The sequence below is a fragment of the Prionailurus bengalensis genome, chromosome C1 (genome assembly GCF_016509475.1).
Source record: "Prionailurus bengalensis isolate Pbe53 chromosome C1, Fcat_Pben_1.1_paternal_pri, whole genome shotgun sequence".
Taxonomy (NCBI): domain Eukaryota; kingdom Metazoa; phylum Chordata; class Mammalia; order Carnivora; family Felidae; genus Prionailurus; species Prionailurus bengalensis.
Genome location: NC_057345.1, coordinates 101,288,635 through 101,307,950, shown reverse-complemented (window position 1 = coordinate 101,307,950; position 19,316 = coordinate 101,288,635). Strand labels below are relative to the sequence as shown.

The 19,316-nt window shown below is 39.7% G+C and overlaps 1 protein-coding gene across 2 annotated transcripts in view; it reads left to right on the top strand.

Moving 5' to 3' along the window:
* GDAP2 (ganglioside induced differentiation associated protein 2) overlaps positions 1–19,316 on the top strand; it is a 59,897-nt gene that overhangs the window by 2,450 nt on the left and 38,131 nt on the right. Inside the window, exons 2-5 of one of the 2 annotated variants that reach the window (XM_043575962.1) lie at positions 6,569–6,812; positions 8,092–8,231; positions 16,963–17,116; positions 17,520–17,608. In XM_043575962.1, coding sequence (XP_043431897.1) covers positions 6,637–6,812; positions 8,092–8,231; positions 16,963–17,116; positions 17,520–17,608 — 559 coding nt within the window. In that variant the 5' untranslated portion in view covers positions 6,569–6,636. Of the gene's footprint in view, positions 1–6,568; positions 6,813–8,091; positions 8,232–16,962; positions 17,117–17,519; positions 17,609–19,316 lie in introns of those variants that run through there. The other variant, XM_043575964.1, reaches the window with a different exon arrangement.

The following is a 19,316-nucleotide window of genomic DNA, read 5'->3' as shown; positions in this document are numbered from 1 at the left end:
TGGACCAGCTCTCTATGTACTTTTACCCAGGCCTGTCCAAACAATGTAAACATTTAAAAAAAAAACCAAGCAAACAGATTTAAAGTTCTTGTTTTTCTCTTTTAAATGATGCCATTTTCTTTTTATCCAGACAAAAACCAGGTTATCTTGAGACAGTGATCTAGGCTATTCTGCCTGACCATGCCTAGTCTTGAACAATAACAATCTAATCCCTCTAGCCAATACAATTATTCATATAAAGCTTTATTTAGAGCACTTCTTAAACTGAAGGATTGCAGATTTTTTTAAAAACAAATGAGGACTTAACCTAAACATTGACAATATTTGGGGAAATAGACAAGCCATAGGGTAATGAGAATTGTTTATTCTCACTATGCATTTGAATCGTAAAGGATTTATCTCTAGGTCATCATTCATGAAGATATTGAAGGTAACCTTAAGATAGTATGGCTAAGGAAATAGATATGATCCATTCTAGAATCTTCTGTTTGTCTCCTGTAGACTTTTTGATCCTGGGACATAGATGTCTTGCCTCAGGAGCCTTTTAGACTAAGGTTTAGTGTTTACTTATGAACCTGTGCAAAGTACAGAACTGATTAACTGATATTCACTGGAAGGTCTTGCTCCTTAATGTTAACCAAAAGTTGGCTTTAACTATATAGCACTGTGTTGCCTTTCCCTCCTCCCTCACCTGAGCACTCTGTGTTCTGTCATTGGGATTCTTAATCAGAGTCTGGGAACCTTCTCAAATTTATTTGCAAATCTTTCCTTATATCAGCTCATGTACTCACATTTTGGGTGGTGAAAAGGTCTTGATCTTTTTATGTGATTCCCAAAAGGGTTTGTGACACGAAAAATGTTAAGAACCCATATTCCTTAAGTATCAAGGATCAAATTTTCCTGCCTAGCTTGGCTTTGCTGCTCCATTTGCTTTATTGCCAAGGTGTGTGTGTTGGAGAAAAGGGGAGATTTAAATCTCTTTTTGATGAGAAATACCAATTTCTGTTTAGAGATGGAGGTGAAAAAGAATTTATTCTTTGTTAAATGCTATGACACTTTCTATAGAATGCCATTCAACTTTGAGAGCTCTGAAGCATGTTTATTGCTCATTTAGCACCCAATATCTTAAGGGGCACAATGACTTTTAAAATCTGGGAAGGAGGTCCAACAAATTATACGGATAAGATGTGATCGAAGATACAAGCCAACCACCCACTAGTGTACTGTCAAAGAGGATAGTAGAGTTTCAGGGAAAGAATGACCAATAGTTAATGCAACTAAAATTTGATTAGCTCCTGGATTTAACATTTGGGCAGTCATTGACCTTGAAAGAGCAATTTTAGCATTGTTACCAAAGGTGCCAACAAAACTGCAGTAGGTTGAATAAATGGAAGAAAAGGAAATAAAGCTCCAAAACAGATTATGTTTATGAAGTTAGGTCGTAGAATGAGGCATTTATCTGGCATCTGGAGAAGAAATAGGGTAGGACTTTTTTTTTTTTTTTTTTTTTTTTTTTTAAGAATAGGAGGACAGAGGGGAAGGAGAGATCAGATATTGTGAAGGAAGAGTTATTATCTTTTCACTTAGAGGAGAGCTGGTAAAGTGGAGTAAAATGCATTATTTGAAGGCAGTTGGGCAGGCTTAAAAGTGCAGCTTCCAGATTTATCCTCACCTCTGTAAAACTTGTCCACTTTTGGTCTCAACTGTCACATCCTGGAAGAGACATTCTCTTCGATCTAAGTTAGCTTTCCACCTTGTTCTTCTTTACAGAACACTTCTCACAAATTTCAGCTATGCAGTATATTTGTTTCTGTGATTATATATTTGTGTGATTTTTGTGAGTCTCCCTCTGCCAGTAGAATCTCAGCATCTAACAATACTTAAGTAATTGAATGCCTGGGACATAGTAGGCAAATAAGTATTTATTGTCTTATAACTTCTATGGGCCAGGAATTCAGAATTCAGTAGCAGCTTAGTTGTGTGGTTCTGGTTCATGAGCATTTCTTTTTTTTTTTTTTTTTTTTTTTTTTTTTTGGACAGAGAGAGACAGAGCATGAACGGGGGAGGGGCAGAGAGAGAGGGAGACACAGAATCGGAAACAGGCTCCAGGCTCCGAGCCATTAGCCCAGAGCCTGACGCGGGGCTCGAACTCACGAACCGCGAGATCGTGACCTGGCTGAAGTCGGATGCTTAACCGACTGCGCCACCCAGGCGCCCCCATGAGCATTTCTTGTGAGGTTGCAGTCAGGATGTCAGCTGGGGCTGAAGTCATTTGAAGCCCAACTGAGGCTGGAGGATCCAAGGGGATTCCTTCACCTGCCTGGGCATCAATGCTGGTTGTTGGCAGGAACTCTCAGGTACTTCCCATGGGGACCTTCTCATGGGCTTCTTGAGTATCCCACATCGTAGGAGCTAACTTCTCAGAGCAAGCACCCCAAGAGAGCACAATATCTTTTATGACTCATCCTTCAAAGTCATATACTATCATTTCTGCAGAATCTATTGGTTGGTATATGGGCCAGCCCTGTTCATTGTCAGAGGCAGCTGTACCCGGGCATTGATATCAGGAATTGGCATCATTGAAGGACATCTTGGAGGATGTCCACCGCAAATGCTGTATGGTGTACTATAGAGTCACCCAAGAATTACTAACACAGTTTCCTAGTATTTCCTAATAGTGTTGATGGAGGGCCTCGGAAAACATGCATTTGTCTTGGCAGCAGACAGGATACTGTTTTTCTCATAGCATAAGACTAGAATGAGAGAAAAAAGATGTTGGGTTGATCTGGGTTTTAGGGGTTAACAAATCATTATAAGGGCAGACATTGAGATAAATAAGTGTATCTTAATTCAGCAGTTGGTTTGGTTTATTTGGTACTGTCTTTGACAGCAAGTGTTTTGGTCTTTGCCACACGTGGAGCCATAACTTTATCTCAGCAGTGGTGCAGGTGACTTTCACCTTGGCTCTGAGAAAGTTGTAACAGGTAACTTTTCATCGTACCTTGCTTTGTGCCAGATTATATTGTGTAATCCTCAAAATTACCCTGTAAGTAGATTACTCTTTATTAATTGGTTTTTTATTTCAACGTTTATTTATTTTTGGGACAGAGAGAGACAGAGCATGAATGGGGGAGGGGCAGAGAGAGAGGGAGACACAGAATCGGAAACAGGCTCCAGGCTCCGAGCCATCAGCCCAGAGCCTGACGCGGGGCTCCAACCCACGGACCGCGAGATCGTGACCTGGCTGAAGTCGGACGCTTAACCGACTGCGCCACCCAGGCGCCCCAGATTACTCTTATTTTCGAAGTAAGGAAACCTGGCTTGCAGTTAAGGATGACCCAACTGTCATGTCCTAGACCTAAACTCAGGTCTGCTGATAACAGAGCCTAAGCTTAATTTATTTACTTTGTACCACCCTGCCTCTCCCTCACAGTGTAATTGCACGTGGAAGGATTTATCTTAAAACGCTGAAGAAGCCAGATTCAAAATTGTACATACATTATGATTTCACCTATCATAGAAAAAGATAGGAACTACATAAAAATTGGGGAGTTTTTCCCGTTACTTCCCCCCGCCAAATGTTCTATAAGTGGATATTAGAGTTAGAAAAGTTATTTTAAAGAAGTAATTTTGAGGGCGCCTGGCTGGCTCAGTCAGTTGGGCGTCTGACTTTGGCTCAGGTCATGATCTCGTGGTCCGTGAGTTCGAGCCCCGCATCGGGCTCTGGGCTGACAGCTCAGAGTCTGGAGCCTGTTTTGGATTCTGTGTCTCCCTCTCTCTCTCTGACCCTCCCCTGCTTATGCTCTGTGTCTCTCTGTCTCAAAAATAAATAAATGTTAAAAAAAAATTTTTTTTAATTAAAAAGTAAAGAAGTAATTTTGTTCTGAAAGTTGGCACTCGAGTTTGCAAAATGAACACTAACTCTGTGTTTAATGGACTTTTTTATGTTATAGCTAAGTTTCAGCATGAGTCATTGTCTTCAGAAATCTGTGAATAATTTTTTTTAAGTATGAATTTCTGCAAAATGTCATTCCATTGAGCTCCAGGCAGTTCAACTGTGGAAAATAAATGTCTTTATTTGTCCTCTCTTCAGCTTGTCCACCTCAGGTTTGCATACTTGTTAACAGATCAGCAGATCTCGTGATTGCCTCCAGTTTCAAAGGCCAATTGGATGGATTAAACACTGACTTCTGATAAAATTAATTTATTTCAAAATAATTTCAAAGGCGTATTTATATCAAATAAGAATAATCCTCTTACATAGTTTTATCATGGTATCATCTATAAGGCCTTTCTGAAATTGTTATATAAATGATCACACTTCCCACGCCACAGTGCTGGCGCAGGAGCTAACATATTGTGCCTAATCCATGGTTCGTTCCATTTAGTATCTCACATTTCTCAGCAAGAAACACCAAGGAATTAGATGAAGAAAGGCATGTTTGTTCTCCTTCTCTAACAACAAACCTTAAGGTCACACAGAAAATTCTAACAAGAAGTTCACAGCCCAGCTGATCATCTGCCTGCTCAGTGGTGACAGTGATCTGTAACTTACCAAACACACTAATCAGTTCTTGGCCCTGTGACTCGGCATTTCAGTAGCACTTCCCTTAGCTGATCTTCTCAAACACTCCTTAAAATGCTTTCTTCACCTGGCTTTTAGGCTTTTAGGCTATTTCCTGGTGTTCCTCCCTATCCTTTTATTCCTCTTTATCATTTTTTTTTTTTTGACTTGTCCTCTTTCCAACCTATAAGTTTTGCCTGAGGACTCAGTCCTTGGATCTCTTTTCTCCATTTGTATGGTCTCTTTTGGTAATCATGTCCGGTTCCCATAGCCTTAAATGCCACCCACACGCTGAGTCTTCCAGATTTATATCTGTAGCCTGACCTCTTCTCTGAGCTCTAGCCTCTTACAGCCAATTGCATGTCTGACTTCAATACTTGGCCATATGAGGAGCATCTCAAACTTAACACGTGCAAAAACATATGAGGAAAAACGACCGTGATTATCACTCCACTGCACAACCTACTCCAGCCTTCCTCTTCTCTGTAAATAGCATTAGCATCTACTCAGCTGCTCGAGCAAGAAATCTAGGAATTACCTTTGATTCTTTTCTTTTCCCTCATCCTTCACAGCCGTTTAGCAAGTCTCGTCGCCTCTACCTTCAAAATACATTCCAAATCCAACCGTTTCTCACCACCTTCTTCACCATGTCACCTAGATCCCTGCAGCAGTTTTCTACTGGTCTCTGGTTTTATTCTCGCCCTCACTCCATTTCACGGTAGCTAGAGTAATCTTACCAGGTGTTGTTTATATTGAGTCATTACCTCTGTCAAGATCCTCTAACAGCTTCCCCTCCTGTTTACAATAAGACCGAACCTTCTCATTAGGGCTTACAAACTGCATCATCCAGCCTTTCCATCTCTCACCAACCTCAGTCACCCACCACTCATTACCTAGCTTATTCTACTGTATCCACATAGGCCTCCTCACCCTTCCTGGGATACACCAAGCTCCTTTCTGCCCTCTGGGCCTTTACTCTTGCTATTTCCTCTGCCTGAAACACTGCAGGGCTTCACGTTGCCTGCTCTCTCACTTTATTTAGCTCTCTACTCAGATATCCCCTTTTCTCTTGTAATACTTATTGCCCTCAGTCATTCTTTAGATACCTGCTTGCCTGTTTGGTTACTGTTTATCATCTCCTCTCCAGGAAGCATAAGCTCAGTAAGTGCATGGACTTGCTGTCTTATTCACCAGTGCATCCCCCGTGCCTCCAACAATACCTGACCCATGACAGATGCTCATAGAGATTTATTGGATGAATGAATCTGCATTTTACTGCAACAGCTGTCTGGCTTCTTGGCAAATTAAATATCCTCTACTCATGCTGAATTTCCCATGGCCTCTCTGTAGTACTTGATACCGTGTGTCTTCCTATCACCCTCTTCTAATTTCTACGTTTCTGTACAACCATCTTCCTACCACATCATTGTCTCCTGCCATATCTTGTAAATTGTCCAGTCCTGTTAATTCTTCCTTTGTATGTATATTGCCTCTCAAATCCACGCCTTCTCCGTCTGCTTCTCTACTAAGTTCAAACTTTTATACTTGATTGCAGGAACCTCCCCGCTTTTCCTTTTGTCCTACTCAGTTATCATTGAGTAAGATCTTATCTCCATATTATCATTCCACTGAACTCTTTAAATTGTGCATATTATTTATCTTTGTATCTCTTGCAGCACCTAGCACCACCCCCGCCCCCCATAGCAGACACTCAGTGAATGCTGAATGAATTGTCCTGTGCTTCTAGAAAGTAGAACTGGTGGGTCATGTGATTATTTTAATGACTATAATTCTTTGAAAAGAATTTGTGCTTCAATAATCCCCCTTTCTTCTTTAGAGAAACTATAGCAATTCTTTGTAGTATATTGATTTTTATGGAGTGTTTAAGTGACTAATCACACAATGTACTACTAGAGCATTTCACAGTAGAGATTTGTTTTTTGATCTAATGGAAGTAAAGTAGTATCTGTACTTGTGTTAAAATGGTTCTTTCTTTTCTTTTAGGCTGAAGTCTCCAGTGAATATTGAATTGCTGAGAAATTTGGGGAAAGACCAGCTGAAGTTCCCATTCCATGGATCCCTTGGGTGCCCCTTCCCAGTTTGTGGATGTGGATACGCTACCCAGCTGGGGCGACTCATGTGAAGATGAATTAAATACTTCCGATACTGCAGCTGAAACATTGCAAGAAAATACTGTTAGATCACCTTTTCTTTACAACAAGGATATCAGCGGGAAAGTGATTCTTTGGTAATTCTTTGACTAAATCATACCAAAATATGATAATATTCTCATAATTTTTTTCTAAATTATTTTTTTCTCATTGTTTCTTCTAAACTCCTTTATTCTCATAACTTCTTCTGAACTTTTTTGTGAGCCCTAGCTCTGTTAACGTATCATTTTGCACATACTTACACAGTTTTATTGAGGTATAATTGACATACAATAAGGTGCGTATTTTTAAAGCGTACAGTTTGGTACACTTTGACATGTGTATATCTGTGAGCCTGCTCTCCCATTCCGATCACCACAGCCAACTTAATTATCACCCCCAAAAGTGTGTTTTGTGTCCTTGCATAATCCCTCCTTCATGCCCCCCCCCCCGACTCCACATCCCATTAATCTTTCTGTCACTATAGATCAATTTGCATTTTCCAAAGTTTTATGTAAATGGAATCACGTACTCTTTTTTTCATCTGGCCACCTTTGTTCAGTGTGATCATTCGAAAGTTCACCTATGTTGCGTCTGTTAGTAGTAGTGCCTTTCTTCTTTAAAAAAAAGCTTTATTGAGAGATAATTCACATCTCATACAGTTTATCAATTTAAATTGTAGAAGTCAGTGGTGTTTAGTGTATTCACAAAGTTGTGTGACCATCACCACAGTCAATTTTAGAACATTTTCATCACCCCAAAGTCCTCTACCCGTTAGCAGTCATTCCCTGTCTCCCCATCTCTCAGTTGCAGCCAACCACTAATCTACTTCCTCTGTGTATAGATTTGTATACTGGGGACATCTCATGTAAATGGAGTCAGTTGTGACTTGGTATGTTTTAAAGATTCATCCATGTGGTAGTGTGAATCAGTACTTCATTCCTTTCTATGGCCAGATAATATTCCACTGTATGGATATACATACCTATGCCATTTGTCAGTGTTAGTTCATTAGTTGTTAGACATTTGGGTTCTTTCTACTTTTTGGCTACTAGGAATAACGCTGCTGTGGTAAACTCTCGAAACCAACCACTTTCAGCTCTATAAGCACTCTGTTGCAATGAAAGCAATACGGAAGAAGGAAAGAAAGAACACGATTCTGTGGGTAGCGGCTTTGCAGCGTTTGCATTGAAGATCTAAGATGCCAGATTAGTCTTCCTGAGTCCGGAACTCCTTTTCTGCTGTTGCTTAAGATGTGAGCTAGCAAAACCAATGTTGTAAGGGGAGTGAGGATAGAACGTTTTGAAATAATTAGCAGTTAGCTTTTTTATCTCCCTCCTCTTCCCCACGTTTGTTCTTTGTTCATCGTTTCCTCAGGAAAGGAGACGTGGCATTACTGAACTGTACGGCCATTGTGAATACCAGCAATGAAAGTCTTACAGATAAGAACCCTGTGTCAGAGAGTATCTTCATGCTCGCAGGACCCGATTTGAAGGAGGACCTCCAGAAACTTAAGGGTGAGTGAGTTTTCCTAGGTATGTTATTGTTAGGACACATTTTTGATATTTAAAGAAGCATGTTTTGCATTTAGTGAGAATACTAAGTAGATGCAGCTGTTTTGTTTTTGTTTAAACTACATAAAAACAGCTTTTGAAAGCCCCACATTGTGTTAGAAACTGAACACTGAGACTTTACTCTCAGTAAAACTCCTCTGTCATGTTCTTGAATTTAAAAATGCTAGTTACTATAGCCAGTTAAGTCTTTGGTAGCATTTTCTTGGCTGTATATTTTCTTGCACAGATAAGCCTTGTGAAACAACTATCCTTTCTCTAAACTGAAAAATTCTATCATTATTTGATATTGATAGAGAATTTTTCATATACCTCAAGGAGAGTAAATGTTGCACTTTGGAAATGAAGTTGACTTAGTGATAAAACCAAAATGCATTGTAAGGACAAATATATTCTCGATTACTTTTGCACTTGCTTTTTTTTTTTTTTTTTTTTTTTAACCAGAACCTTCTTCTGAGAATATTTCATTAGAAATGGAGACAGGGAAGAGTTCCATTAGTTCAGAATCTTGTTTACCTTATTTGCATTCATTTTCTTCAATTACCAACCTGGCAAGCCAAGTTACTATTATTTGAGCCCAAATAGAATATTGTGAAATTCAGTCAGCCCATTTTATAAAAGGTATTTAGGAAATACAGCAATGGTTCTTAAAATGTAAATAACAGATATCACCTGTATAAAATCTTGGGTTTTTTTGATCTCTACCATTTATCAGTGAAAACTGGTTTCTAACCTAATAAGAATATTAGAATTTGAAGAGGAATGCTTAATAATGCTGATTCCATGAAAGAGAAGATAGAGAAGCATTACATCATCTGATCAAGAAACTGAACTATATGATAGCTGAAGGAGGAAAAAAGCCCTCAGTTAAACTGAAAACATGATACCGGGAAGAACATGTAGAAATTAGAAAATGCAGTAGGGATAATACTGACAAGTTCTTTGATAAAGGTAATAGAGAAGCTGGTCTGGAAAAATTCCTTACGGCCTGTGTGTGTGTGTTCTCACACCTTAGAGCTAGATGGAAGGGTAAGAGAAAGAAAGTAATCAAATTTAATGTAAGCATACAAATGAAACCTCAGTATTTGACAACACGTGTCTGAGAGTCTCTAAGCAGGAGTTCATGTTGTAACTCTGCCCTTCACTCACTAGTGTTGTGTAAAACCAGTCACTTCACCGCTGAGCCTGTGTTTCCTACTCTCTAAAGTAGCATGGTGATGATAGTCTCTACCTCAGTTCCTGACACATCGCAAGAGCTCAGTGAGTATTTGGGGATAGAAACAGTATCATGAAAAGTAAATGAAGTAATAGACATTAAGTTCAAAGTGTTTAGTGTTACTGCTGCTGTTAGTTACAGGCCCCAATTGTTTGATGCGTCTCTGCAAACCCGAGGAAAGATTATTAGTGATGCACTGCAGGCTGGATACTTAATCCTCTCCCCTTTTTACATTTTCAGTAACAGCTTCATAAATGATTGCAAAGCATGACTCCCCAAATTTGTAGATGATAGAAAGTTGAGAGGAGTTAATAGGAGATGTTGGATGACCAAAGAGTTTTAAATATTCTGAGCCAACTGGAACCAGGAGCCAAAAAATGAAAACACTGACAGGGGTGAATATAAAAGTCTTGCAGTAAGTTTAAAACCTGAATTCTCCAAAGTCAGGATGGGGAAGCCCAGTTTGACAACTCTTATTATATAAGAAAGTGTTTGCTATCAGTAAAATGGCATTGTCATTCTCTCCCATTTTTCACACAGAAAACTTTAGGGTTAACGCTTTCTCCTCATTATCCCCCACATAAAGGCTATCATCAAGCCATAAATATATCTTGAATCTCTTTATCACCACTGCCTCCAACCTAGCCTGTCTTGCCATCATTCCCTGACTGGAGCTTCCCTTTCAACTGGTCTCCCTACATTCATTCTTCTTTACCTAAATCTATTTGCTACATACAGTAAGCATTTGCTTTTTAAATTGTAAATCCCTTCTTACTGCTTCCCTGCTTTGAACCGTGTAGTGGCCTCCCATGACATTTAAAACACAAACTCCTTGAGCTGGTGTCCAAGGACTTACAAGATCTCAGGCACTTGCCTCCAGGCTCCTTCCATGTCCCTTTCTCCCTCCCTTACTGTACTTGAACCAAACTGATCGTTTAGCTCTTGTTCAATTTTGCATGTACTTTGCTCTTGCAGTTCTTAATTCTTCTTAAGTCTTTGCTTATTCTCTTCCTCGTATTTACTTCAGAATTTGCTAATCTCCCCATGATATGTGCTCCCAGCCTGTGGTGCTTTTCTTTTGTGCTCTTATGATAATAGTAATTTCATAAATTGTTTATATGATGATGGGGTTCACATTAAACTTTGACCTCCATGAGGACAGGAACTGTATGTCTCCTTGGTCCCTGTGTGCCTGTACCCAGAGGAGTAGTGGAGGCACCCTTTAAGTAGCAGATGAATGACTACAAACTCCCTGGGATGTTAAGTAACTAGACTCAGCAGTGATGATGTCTTATTTTTATTGAAAACACTAACAGTATCAGACTATGTCACCAGTAGCATCACAGAGGAGGGTAACGTGTTAACAGCTTAAAATAGACTGTTATAAGATGTTTTACGTAAGCCTCGTGATATTCATGAAGAAAAGAAACCTCTAATAGATACACAGAAGATAAAGAGAAAGGAATTAAAGCATACCAGTAAGAAAAATAAATCACAAAGCAAGACCGCAAGAGAGGGAAAAGAGGAACTTAAAAAAACCTCAGGAAACAATTAACAAAATGGCAATAGTAATTCCTTACCTAGCCGCAATTACTTTAAGCATAAAAGGACTAAGTTCTCCAATCAGAGGACACAGAGTGGTTGGTGGATAAAAAAACAAGACCCAGCAGTATAGTGTCTACAAGAGATTCACTTTAGCTTTAATGATACGTGTAGGCTGAAAGTGCAGGGATGATAAAAGATACTCTGTGCAAATGGAAACCAAAAGAGAACAAGAGTGGCTGTACTTCTGCCAGATAAAATAGACTTCCAGTCAGAATTGGTCACAAGAGACCGAGAAGGTCACTGTATGATGAAAAAGGGGTCAGTTCATCAAAGGGATGTAGCAGTTGTAAATATGTATTCACCGAACGTAGAAGCTCTTAAATATTTAAGGCAAATATTAAAAGACCTAAATGGTTGGGGCGCCTGGGTGGCTCAGTCAGTTAAGCGGCCGACTTCGGCTCAGGTCATGATCTCGCGGTCCATGCGTTCAAGCCCTGCGTCGGGCTCTGTGCTGACAGCTTAGAGCCTGGAGCCTGCTTCGGATTCTGTGTCTCCCTCTCTCTCTCTGACCCTCCCCCATTTGTGCTCTGTCTCTCTCTGTCTCAAAAATAAATACTAAAAAAAAAAAAAAAAAAAAAAGATCTAAATGGAGAAATAGCCATACAGTAGCAGGGACCACAGTATACAACTTTCAACACTGGATGGATCATCCAGACAAAATCAGTAAGGAAACAGCGGGCCTGAATTACACTATGGGGTCAAATGAATATAATAGGCATACCCAGAATAGTCCATCTAACAGCACCAGAGTGCAAATTTTTCTCAGGCACACACACAACATTCTCCAGTGTAGAGCTTATGCATCTCCATGTGCAAAAGAGAAGGAAAATACTTTCTCCTGCAATCAGGACCACTGTGTAGTTTTGCTACTTAAATGTTCTGTCACTTGGTACTTAATGTGCACATTTGCTAGGATGGGAGTACACGCACTGAGTTTTTTGATTGCTCTGTTCTCTTATGAATAGGAGTCTTTGCTATAAGGATTAAAACAACTTTTGTGTTTCTTACTGTGGATGTTAGCATTTGGAGAGAAATAAGTGAAGTTGAAAAGTCCTAACTAATCTTTACTGCTCCGATATTCAGGTTATCGTACCAGCAGCGCTCCTTAGCGGAGGGGTAAAAGTCATGCTGGACAGAGTTTCGGCTGGAGTGAACTTGAACTTACTCAAGAAATTTGCATTTGTTCTGCAGGAATTAAAGATACTTTCAGGGTTGTGTTTTAACTGTTCATAATGATGTCAGGATTTAGGCTTTGGGTTAGAAGAAATCTGGGCTAGACAGAACAAGTGGAAGGTTGGGAACGGTGTGCTTATTATTAGCATGAGTCTAGTCTCCAGAGTTCTGCACTTTGGTTAACAATTATTAAGGAAAAGGTGCGATTCCCCAAACCAGAGTATCCTGAACACTTAAAATTCTTTTCTGTGTCTGTGGTCTGTCTTCAGAGATCTTCAGGACTGATTCTGCCAACTGCCCCAATACATATTTCCTTACTTGCTTTATTTTTTTTTTAATATATATTATGCCTTTCAAATAATTGCTTTCTAGTTACAGAAGCAGTAAATGTAAATTGTAGACAGTATATGCACACAAGCTATGAAATAAATGAACACTTAACATTTTCACCACACAGAGATCACCAGTACTCGTACTGTAGCGCATATTCTTCTGGATCTTTATGTGTATGTGGGCATACGCATACATTCTTAAATATTTTGTTACCAAAATAATTATATGTATACAGTGCATATCTTAAGATAATTATACACATACTGTTCTGCAGTCTGCTTTCTTCAGCAAATGAATTCTACCTTTTGGCTGTTCATCTAATACCCAAACCATAGTTTTAACTTTCCAGTTGATCCAGAAATGCCCTTTGCGGCTAGTTTATCCAAAGCAATATCCAATCTAGGGTCACACATTACATGTAATTGTTGTATCTTTAAAGATTTTGTTTTCATCCAACTCCATTCCCTTTTTATGACACTTGTTGAGTAAAGTAGGCCAACATGTCTTCCAAGATGGCTCACCTTCTGGGTTTATCTGCTTACCCTGAGGTACCATTTGGTCTGTCGCTTTATCCCTTGTATTTCCTATAACCTGGAAGTTGTATCTAATTGAATCAGATTTGGCTAAAGGATTTCATAGGTGATGTTGTATTGTGTACTTAGTATATCACATTGGGAGACGTATAAAATCTGATTGACCTGTTAGTGGACCATTACTGACACTAAGATGGCTCTCTGGCTTAGAGTGATGACAGCTTGATTCTTCCATTTGTACAGTTGTTTTACCCTCTGTAGTCAATATGGGGTTATTTAAGTTCTATGAATACCCAGGACCCTGTCATACGTTCACATAATGGTTTTAGCAACATTTATAGTCCTTATCTGAGTCAGTAATTTCATTAAGATTGCGAAGTTGTAGGGGCGCCTGGGTGGCCCAGTCGGTTGAGTGTCTGATTTCAGCTCAGGATGTGATCTTGCAGTTTGTGGGTTCAAGCCCCACATGGGGCTCGCTGCTGTCAGCCTGTCAACATAGAGCCCACTTCAGATCCTCTGTCCCTTTCTTTCCCCCTCTGCCTGCCCCTGCCCCGCTTGCACTCTCTCAAAAATTAATTAATTAATTAATTTTAACAAAAGATTGTGAAGTTGTATTTTTCTAAAACCTATCATCATATCCTTGGTTACTAGCTCACATTCCTCTAAAGTAGAGCCTTTCCCCAATAACTGACATGTGGTTACTCTGAATTAGTTTCTATCAGAGGGCAGCATAAATGCTTAATTCTTTTAATTACCATTTTTCAAACTAAGAATTGGTTATTAAACCAATTTGAGCTGCCTCAAATGGTGCCAAATGATGTTTTTTTTCCCTTTCTCTTTTTTGAGTATCAGTTCGTGCTTACGGCTTTTCATTGATCAATGTATATGTGGTTTTAAAAGTCAAAGAATCTTACATCGAAATATATAAAGGAAAGCAACAGTTCTTTGCCTTTCCCTTCCCTTTCTTCAGGGGCATATACTTTCAAACCTTTAACTTCCTTATTTTACTTCTATTTCCAAATAATATGCTACAACTACTGTATTGATTTTTTCTTTTTTTTTTTTTTAATTTTTTTTTCAACGTTTATTTATTTTTGGGACAGAGAGAGACAGAGCCTGAACGGGGGAGGGGCAGAGAGAGAGGGAGACACAGAATCGGAAACAGGCTCCAGGCTCTGAGCCATCAGCCCAGAGCCTGACGCGGGGCTCGAACTCACGGACCGCGAGATCGTGACCTGGCTGAAGTCGGACGCTTAACCGACTGCGCCACCCAGACGCCCCTGTATTGATTTTTTTTCATTCTCTGTTGACTTCCTATTGTGGAAATTAAAGATTAAACTCTTATCCACTCCCTGCTTTTAACTATACAAAAAAAAAAAAAAAATTCACATTTTCTTCCCCCTTCACCCATTTCCCCAATTGGTCTGTCAAATTTTTATTAAATCGACATTCAGCCTTAACATTGTGACTGTATAAATATTGCTCACTGCTTATTACAAAACGGATTTGAATTCTTTTTGTATAGCTATTTTCCTGAGTTATTGATTTGATTATTTAATATTCTAACTATCACTGATTCAATCTCAAACTTTTAAAAAAAATTTTTTTTTCAACGTTTATTTATTTTGGGGACAGAGAGAGACACAGCATGAACGGGGGAGGGGCAGAGAGAGAGGGAGACACAGAATCGGAAACAGGCTCCAGGCTCTGAGCCATCAGCCCAGAGCCTGACGCGGGGCTCGAACTCCCGGACCGCGACAATCTCAAACTTTTAAATACGACTATAAACCTCTCAGTAAAGTCAAAAACTCTTGGTTATCTTTCAAGTCCATTTTCTTCTTGACAAGGTGCCTCCTGAAATCCACCGTCCTCTTTCCTCTCTAGGTTGTTCTCTATGCCTGCTGTATAGTTATTATCCTAGGAAATCCTTTTTTCTATTCAGTGAATCCTCCCATTTTCTGGATCTCTCATGCCTTTCTCTTCTTTGATGTATTCCTTCATTTTTGTGGATAAATCTACTGGAGATATCTGAGAAGGATGGGTGGGGACAAAATTACTGAGACCTTCCACCTTCATACTTAATTGGAAGTTTGGCTGAAAATGAAATTCTAAGCTAGTAATCCTTTTCCAGGTTTTGAAGGCATTGGTCCATTGTTTTCTGTTTTTATTATTGCTCTTGAAAACTTAGATGCTATTCTTGTTCTTGATTCTTTGAGTGATAATGTTTTTTTCTCTGGAAACTATGATCTCATCTTTCTGGTATTCTCAGTTTCATAGTTTCTCCACCTTGATGTGGTTTGGGTATTCTGTGAGCTAGAAACTCTTATCTTTCAGTTCTGGAAAATTTGTTTTCTTTCATAATTTCCTTCCCTCTGTATTCTCTGTTCTCTCTTTGAAAAAATTCTATTGGATTTTGTACCTCCTTGTTTAATCCTCCAATTTTTCATGTCTTATTTTCTAGCTTTTTATTTTCCGGAAGCTTTCCTTAACTTCAGCTTTAATGTATCTGTTGTCATTCCTGATAACATGTTTTCATTTGGCTGTAACAGTTATAGAAGTGCTTTGTTTTTTCCTCTTCTCCGAATATTTTTTTTTATAACATCTTATAACATTCTGGTTTTGTTTCTGAGGTACCGTATCTTCTCTTACCTATCTGACAATGGTTGCCTTCTCTCTTGTTTGAGCATCGTTTTGACCCCCTTTGGTCAGAGGCTTGGCTCACTTCCTAGTGATCCTTGAGTGTCAGCTGTATTTATGATGGAGGAAGTGAGAAGGTGAAGGGAAGCTCTGTGTGCACGGGCAAGAGTTACTGCTTGGCGGGTCTAGCCGCAGGTGATGAGCAGAAGGAGCCCTGTTGTTTGGTTGGGGAACTTCCCTTAGTTGTCACAGTCTGCGAGTCCTTTGGTTTGGGCCTCTTAGTTTCCTGGAAGGGGTGTAAGCGTGAGCATCTGTGTTTTGGACACCAGTTAGGAGCAGAAGGCTAAAGCTCTCACTGTAGAGTGTAACACCTTAGCTAAATCCCCTCTTCTCAGCTGCGCCCTGGGTTCTGCAGTCCAGACACTCTCCAGCGCAGCATCTCCAGAGAGTAAATGTTCCTGCTGCTGTGATGGTAAAGAAACCACCCCCTTGCTGTGCTGGCTGGGAAGGGGTTGTTGCAGATTTGACTGTTCTTATGCAAACTTAACTCCGCCTCCTCTTTTTAGTCCCACTTCACATCATAGCCTTTAGAAGTACATAGGCCTCCAAGTCTTGAGCCTTCCTGGTGTTCCGTAGTAACAACAAGAATGGTAGGTAACGCGTGTGTGTACTTTGCATGTATTAACTAATTTCATCCTGTGAAGTGAGTACCAGTAGTATTCCCACTAAACGGGAAATTGAGGCCTGGAGAGGCCAGGCAGCTGCCCAGGTAGCACAGAAGGAAAGTGGTAGACCCGAGATTTGAATCCAAGCAGTCTGTCTTGAATCCAGCACCTCCTTTCCATACGACCTGCTTGCTTCCAATTGGCGACCTCTTTTCTGTGAGCAGTTAGGTTTCTCTGCTTGCTGAATCAGTTATTTCCAGGCCTTCTGCCTTCCGGAATTTTGATGATGCTTATCTGCTTGATGTTCTCTCGCATTCTCTTTGTCTCTGTTTTTATACCTATCGTATTGCTTCACTGTCATTTTGACAACAGAGATCAGTGTTTGTGTTCAATCCATATTTTTAATTGAAATTTCTCAATGAAGTTCTTATTACTTTTCGGTTTTATGCCTTATTTTGTTGACTTTTTTTTCCCCCCAACACCTCCATGACTTAAGCATGCTCCATCGTTCCCAGGTTGCCGGACAGGTGAAGCAAAATTGACGAAAGGATTTAATCTAGCTGCCCGGTTCATCATTCACACAGTGGGACCTAAGTACAAGAGCCGCTATCGCACCGCTGCTGAGAGCTCCCTGTACAGCTGCTACAGAAACGTGCTTCAGCTGGCAAAGTACGGCTTATTCACCTCCTGGATGCACCATGCCATACACTGTCAAAGGCCCCGGTTTCAAAATGAAACCTGGCTGTGGAAATCAAATTTTGAGGGATTTAAATCACGTAAGAGGATTCTGAAGACAAAATTAATTCTCTTCGCAAATTTAGCAGGATAAGAGAAATGGATTTGGGTGACTTAAGAATTTAACCTGTTCCCATTTCACTCAATCTTTGCTTGAACTATATTCCCCCCGAGTGGTACAATTATAATATTAATATAAATATTAAATAGCGTAACTGAGTTAATTGTTACACTAGATTTGTTGAGGAGGTAGGGAAGGAGAAGTTGAGCTGCATTTTTAAATTAATTACATATGTATGTGTTATGAATATTGGTGCTTTGTGTTTTCTGTCCGCAGAGAGCAGTCAATGTCCTCTGTGGGATTCTGTGTCATCAATTCTGCAAAACGAGGTTATCCTTTAGAGGATGCAACACACATAGCACTTCGTAAGTAACATTGGCGAAGCTGTGCCTACAGCGAGGACTTCATAAATAGGATTGGGTTGCAGCACATAAATTGAGCCTTACAGATTTTTCTGTTATCACTAATTAAATAGTTATAGCCAAAGAAGATTTGTTGATTAGCTAATCATGGCATCCTGGAGGGAACTTTGTATTGATAAGTTGCTGAGCTCAATTTACTTTCCCAGACTGACATTTTTCTCCGCTTGAATAAAGGCTTGCAGGCTTGCTTATGAAATTTGCAAATGATACCAAGCTGAGAAGTATGGTCAGCGCATTGGGTTTTTGCATCATGATTCAGAATAATTGTAACATTGCAACAATGATGTCAAAACAGATTTCATGATACAGTGTTTATGTAGCACTTTGCAGTTGAAATAGCAGCTTTCACATGTGTCATTTGAGTATAAATCCTTGCATTGAGGTTTAAAAAAGACCAAGCTTGATCATTATGAGACAGAGTGTCATATATGTGACATAAAAACAAGGTGTTCGGCTCGAGAGATTCCATGATCTCACTGTATTATATGCAGGTTCAGACCACATCTAGACATTTGTATATAGTTTTGGGTGTCCTATCTTATGAGACACTGACAAACTGGAGAGCCAACAGTTTGAAACAGGAGAAACAGGTGTTTCTCCTAAAGAAGATGATGCTTTTAGCATATATGGTGCCCATCTTTAACATCTGAAGGAATCTCGTGAACTTATTCTGTGCTGCATTTTTAGAGCAGTGGTTCTGAGCCTCTTGGGGAGCCATCATAAACTACACCGAGCATCTGATGGAAGAAAGCTGTGGACCCCTTCCCCCAGAGGACATACATACACAGGAAATTTGTGTACAATTTCAGGGAGTTCACAGATTTCTTGTAAGACTTGTAGGTAAGACCTCCAGCGGTAGAGAACAGGTCCAAGACTGTGTCAGAAGGAAGGAGATTTGGTCCCACTTGAGATAGGACTCACTGTAATAGGCGGGTGTTTTAAGTGAACTTCTTGTCACTGGGAATGTGCACGCAGAGGCTAAATGACCATTTGTTGCAGATATTCCTCATTGAGGAGGAAAACTGTATAAGATGATCTTTAAGAACCCTTGTATCTCTAGAATTTAAAGACAAGGAGCTGAAAGTCTTCTCAACGATAAACTAGAGATACTCAAATGTATAAAATTATTATTAGATAGCCTAGAATTTAGGGTGAGTACATAAGTAGTCTTATTTAACAATTAACTATTTTTAAAATGAAGATTGACTGCTCAAGGATTTTGTAGTAAATTTACCTATTTTATACTTTATATATATTATATTAGACTGAGTTTCTTGAGGAGCAGAGCTCTTATCTTTTCATCTTTGCATTTCTAATGCTTCCATAGGTCAAGAATGGTTTACATATGGTACTTGCTTAAGAAATAGGTATTTCGGGGGAACCTGGGTGCCTCAGTCGGTTGAGCATCCAACTCTTGATTTCAGCTCAGGTCATGATCTCACGGTTTGTGAGTTCGAGCCCCACATTGGGCTCTGTCCTGACAGTGTGGAACCTGCTTCACGTTGTGTCTCCCTTTCCCTCTCTCTCAAATCTTTTTCTCTGTCTCCCTTTCTCTCTGTCTCTCTCTCTCTCTCTCTCAAATCTTTAAAGAACTTTTTAAAAAAGTATGTATTTTAAAAAGGGATATAGAAATTCCCTCAACAGCCCTGTG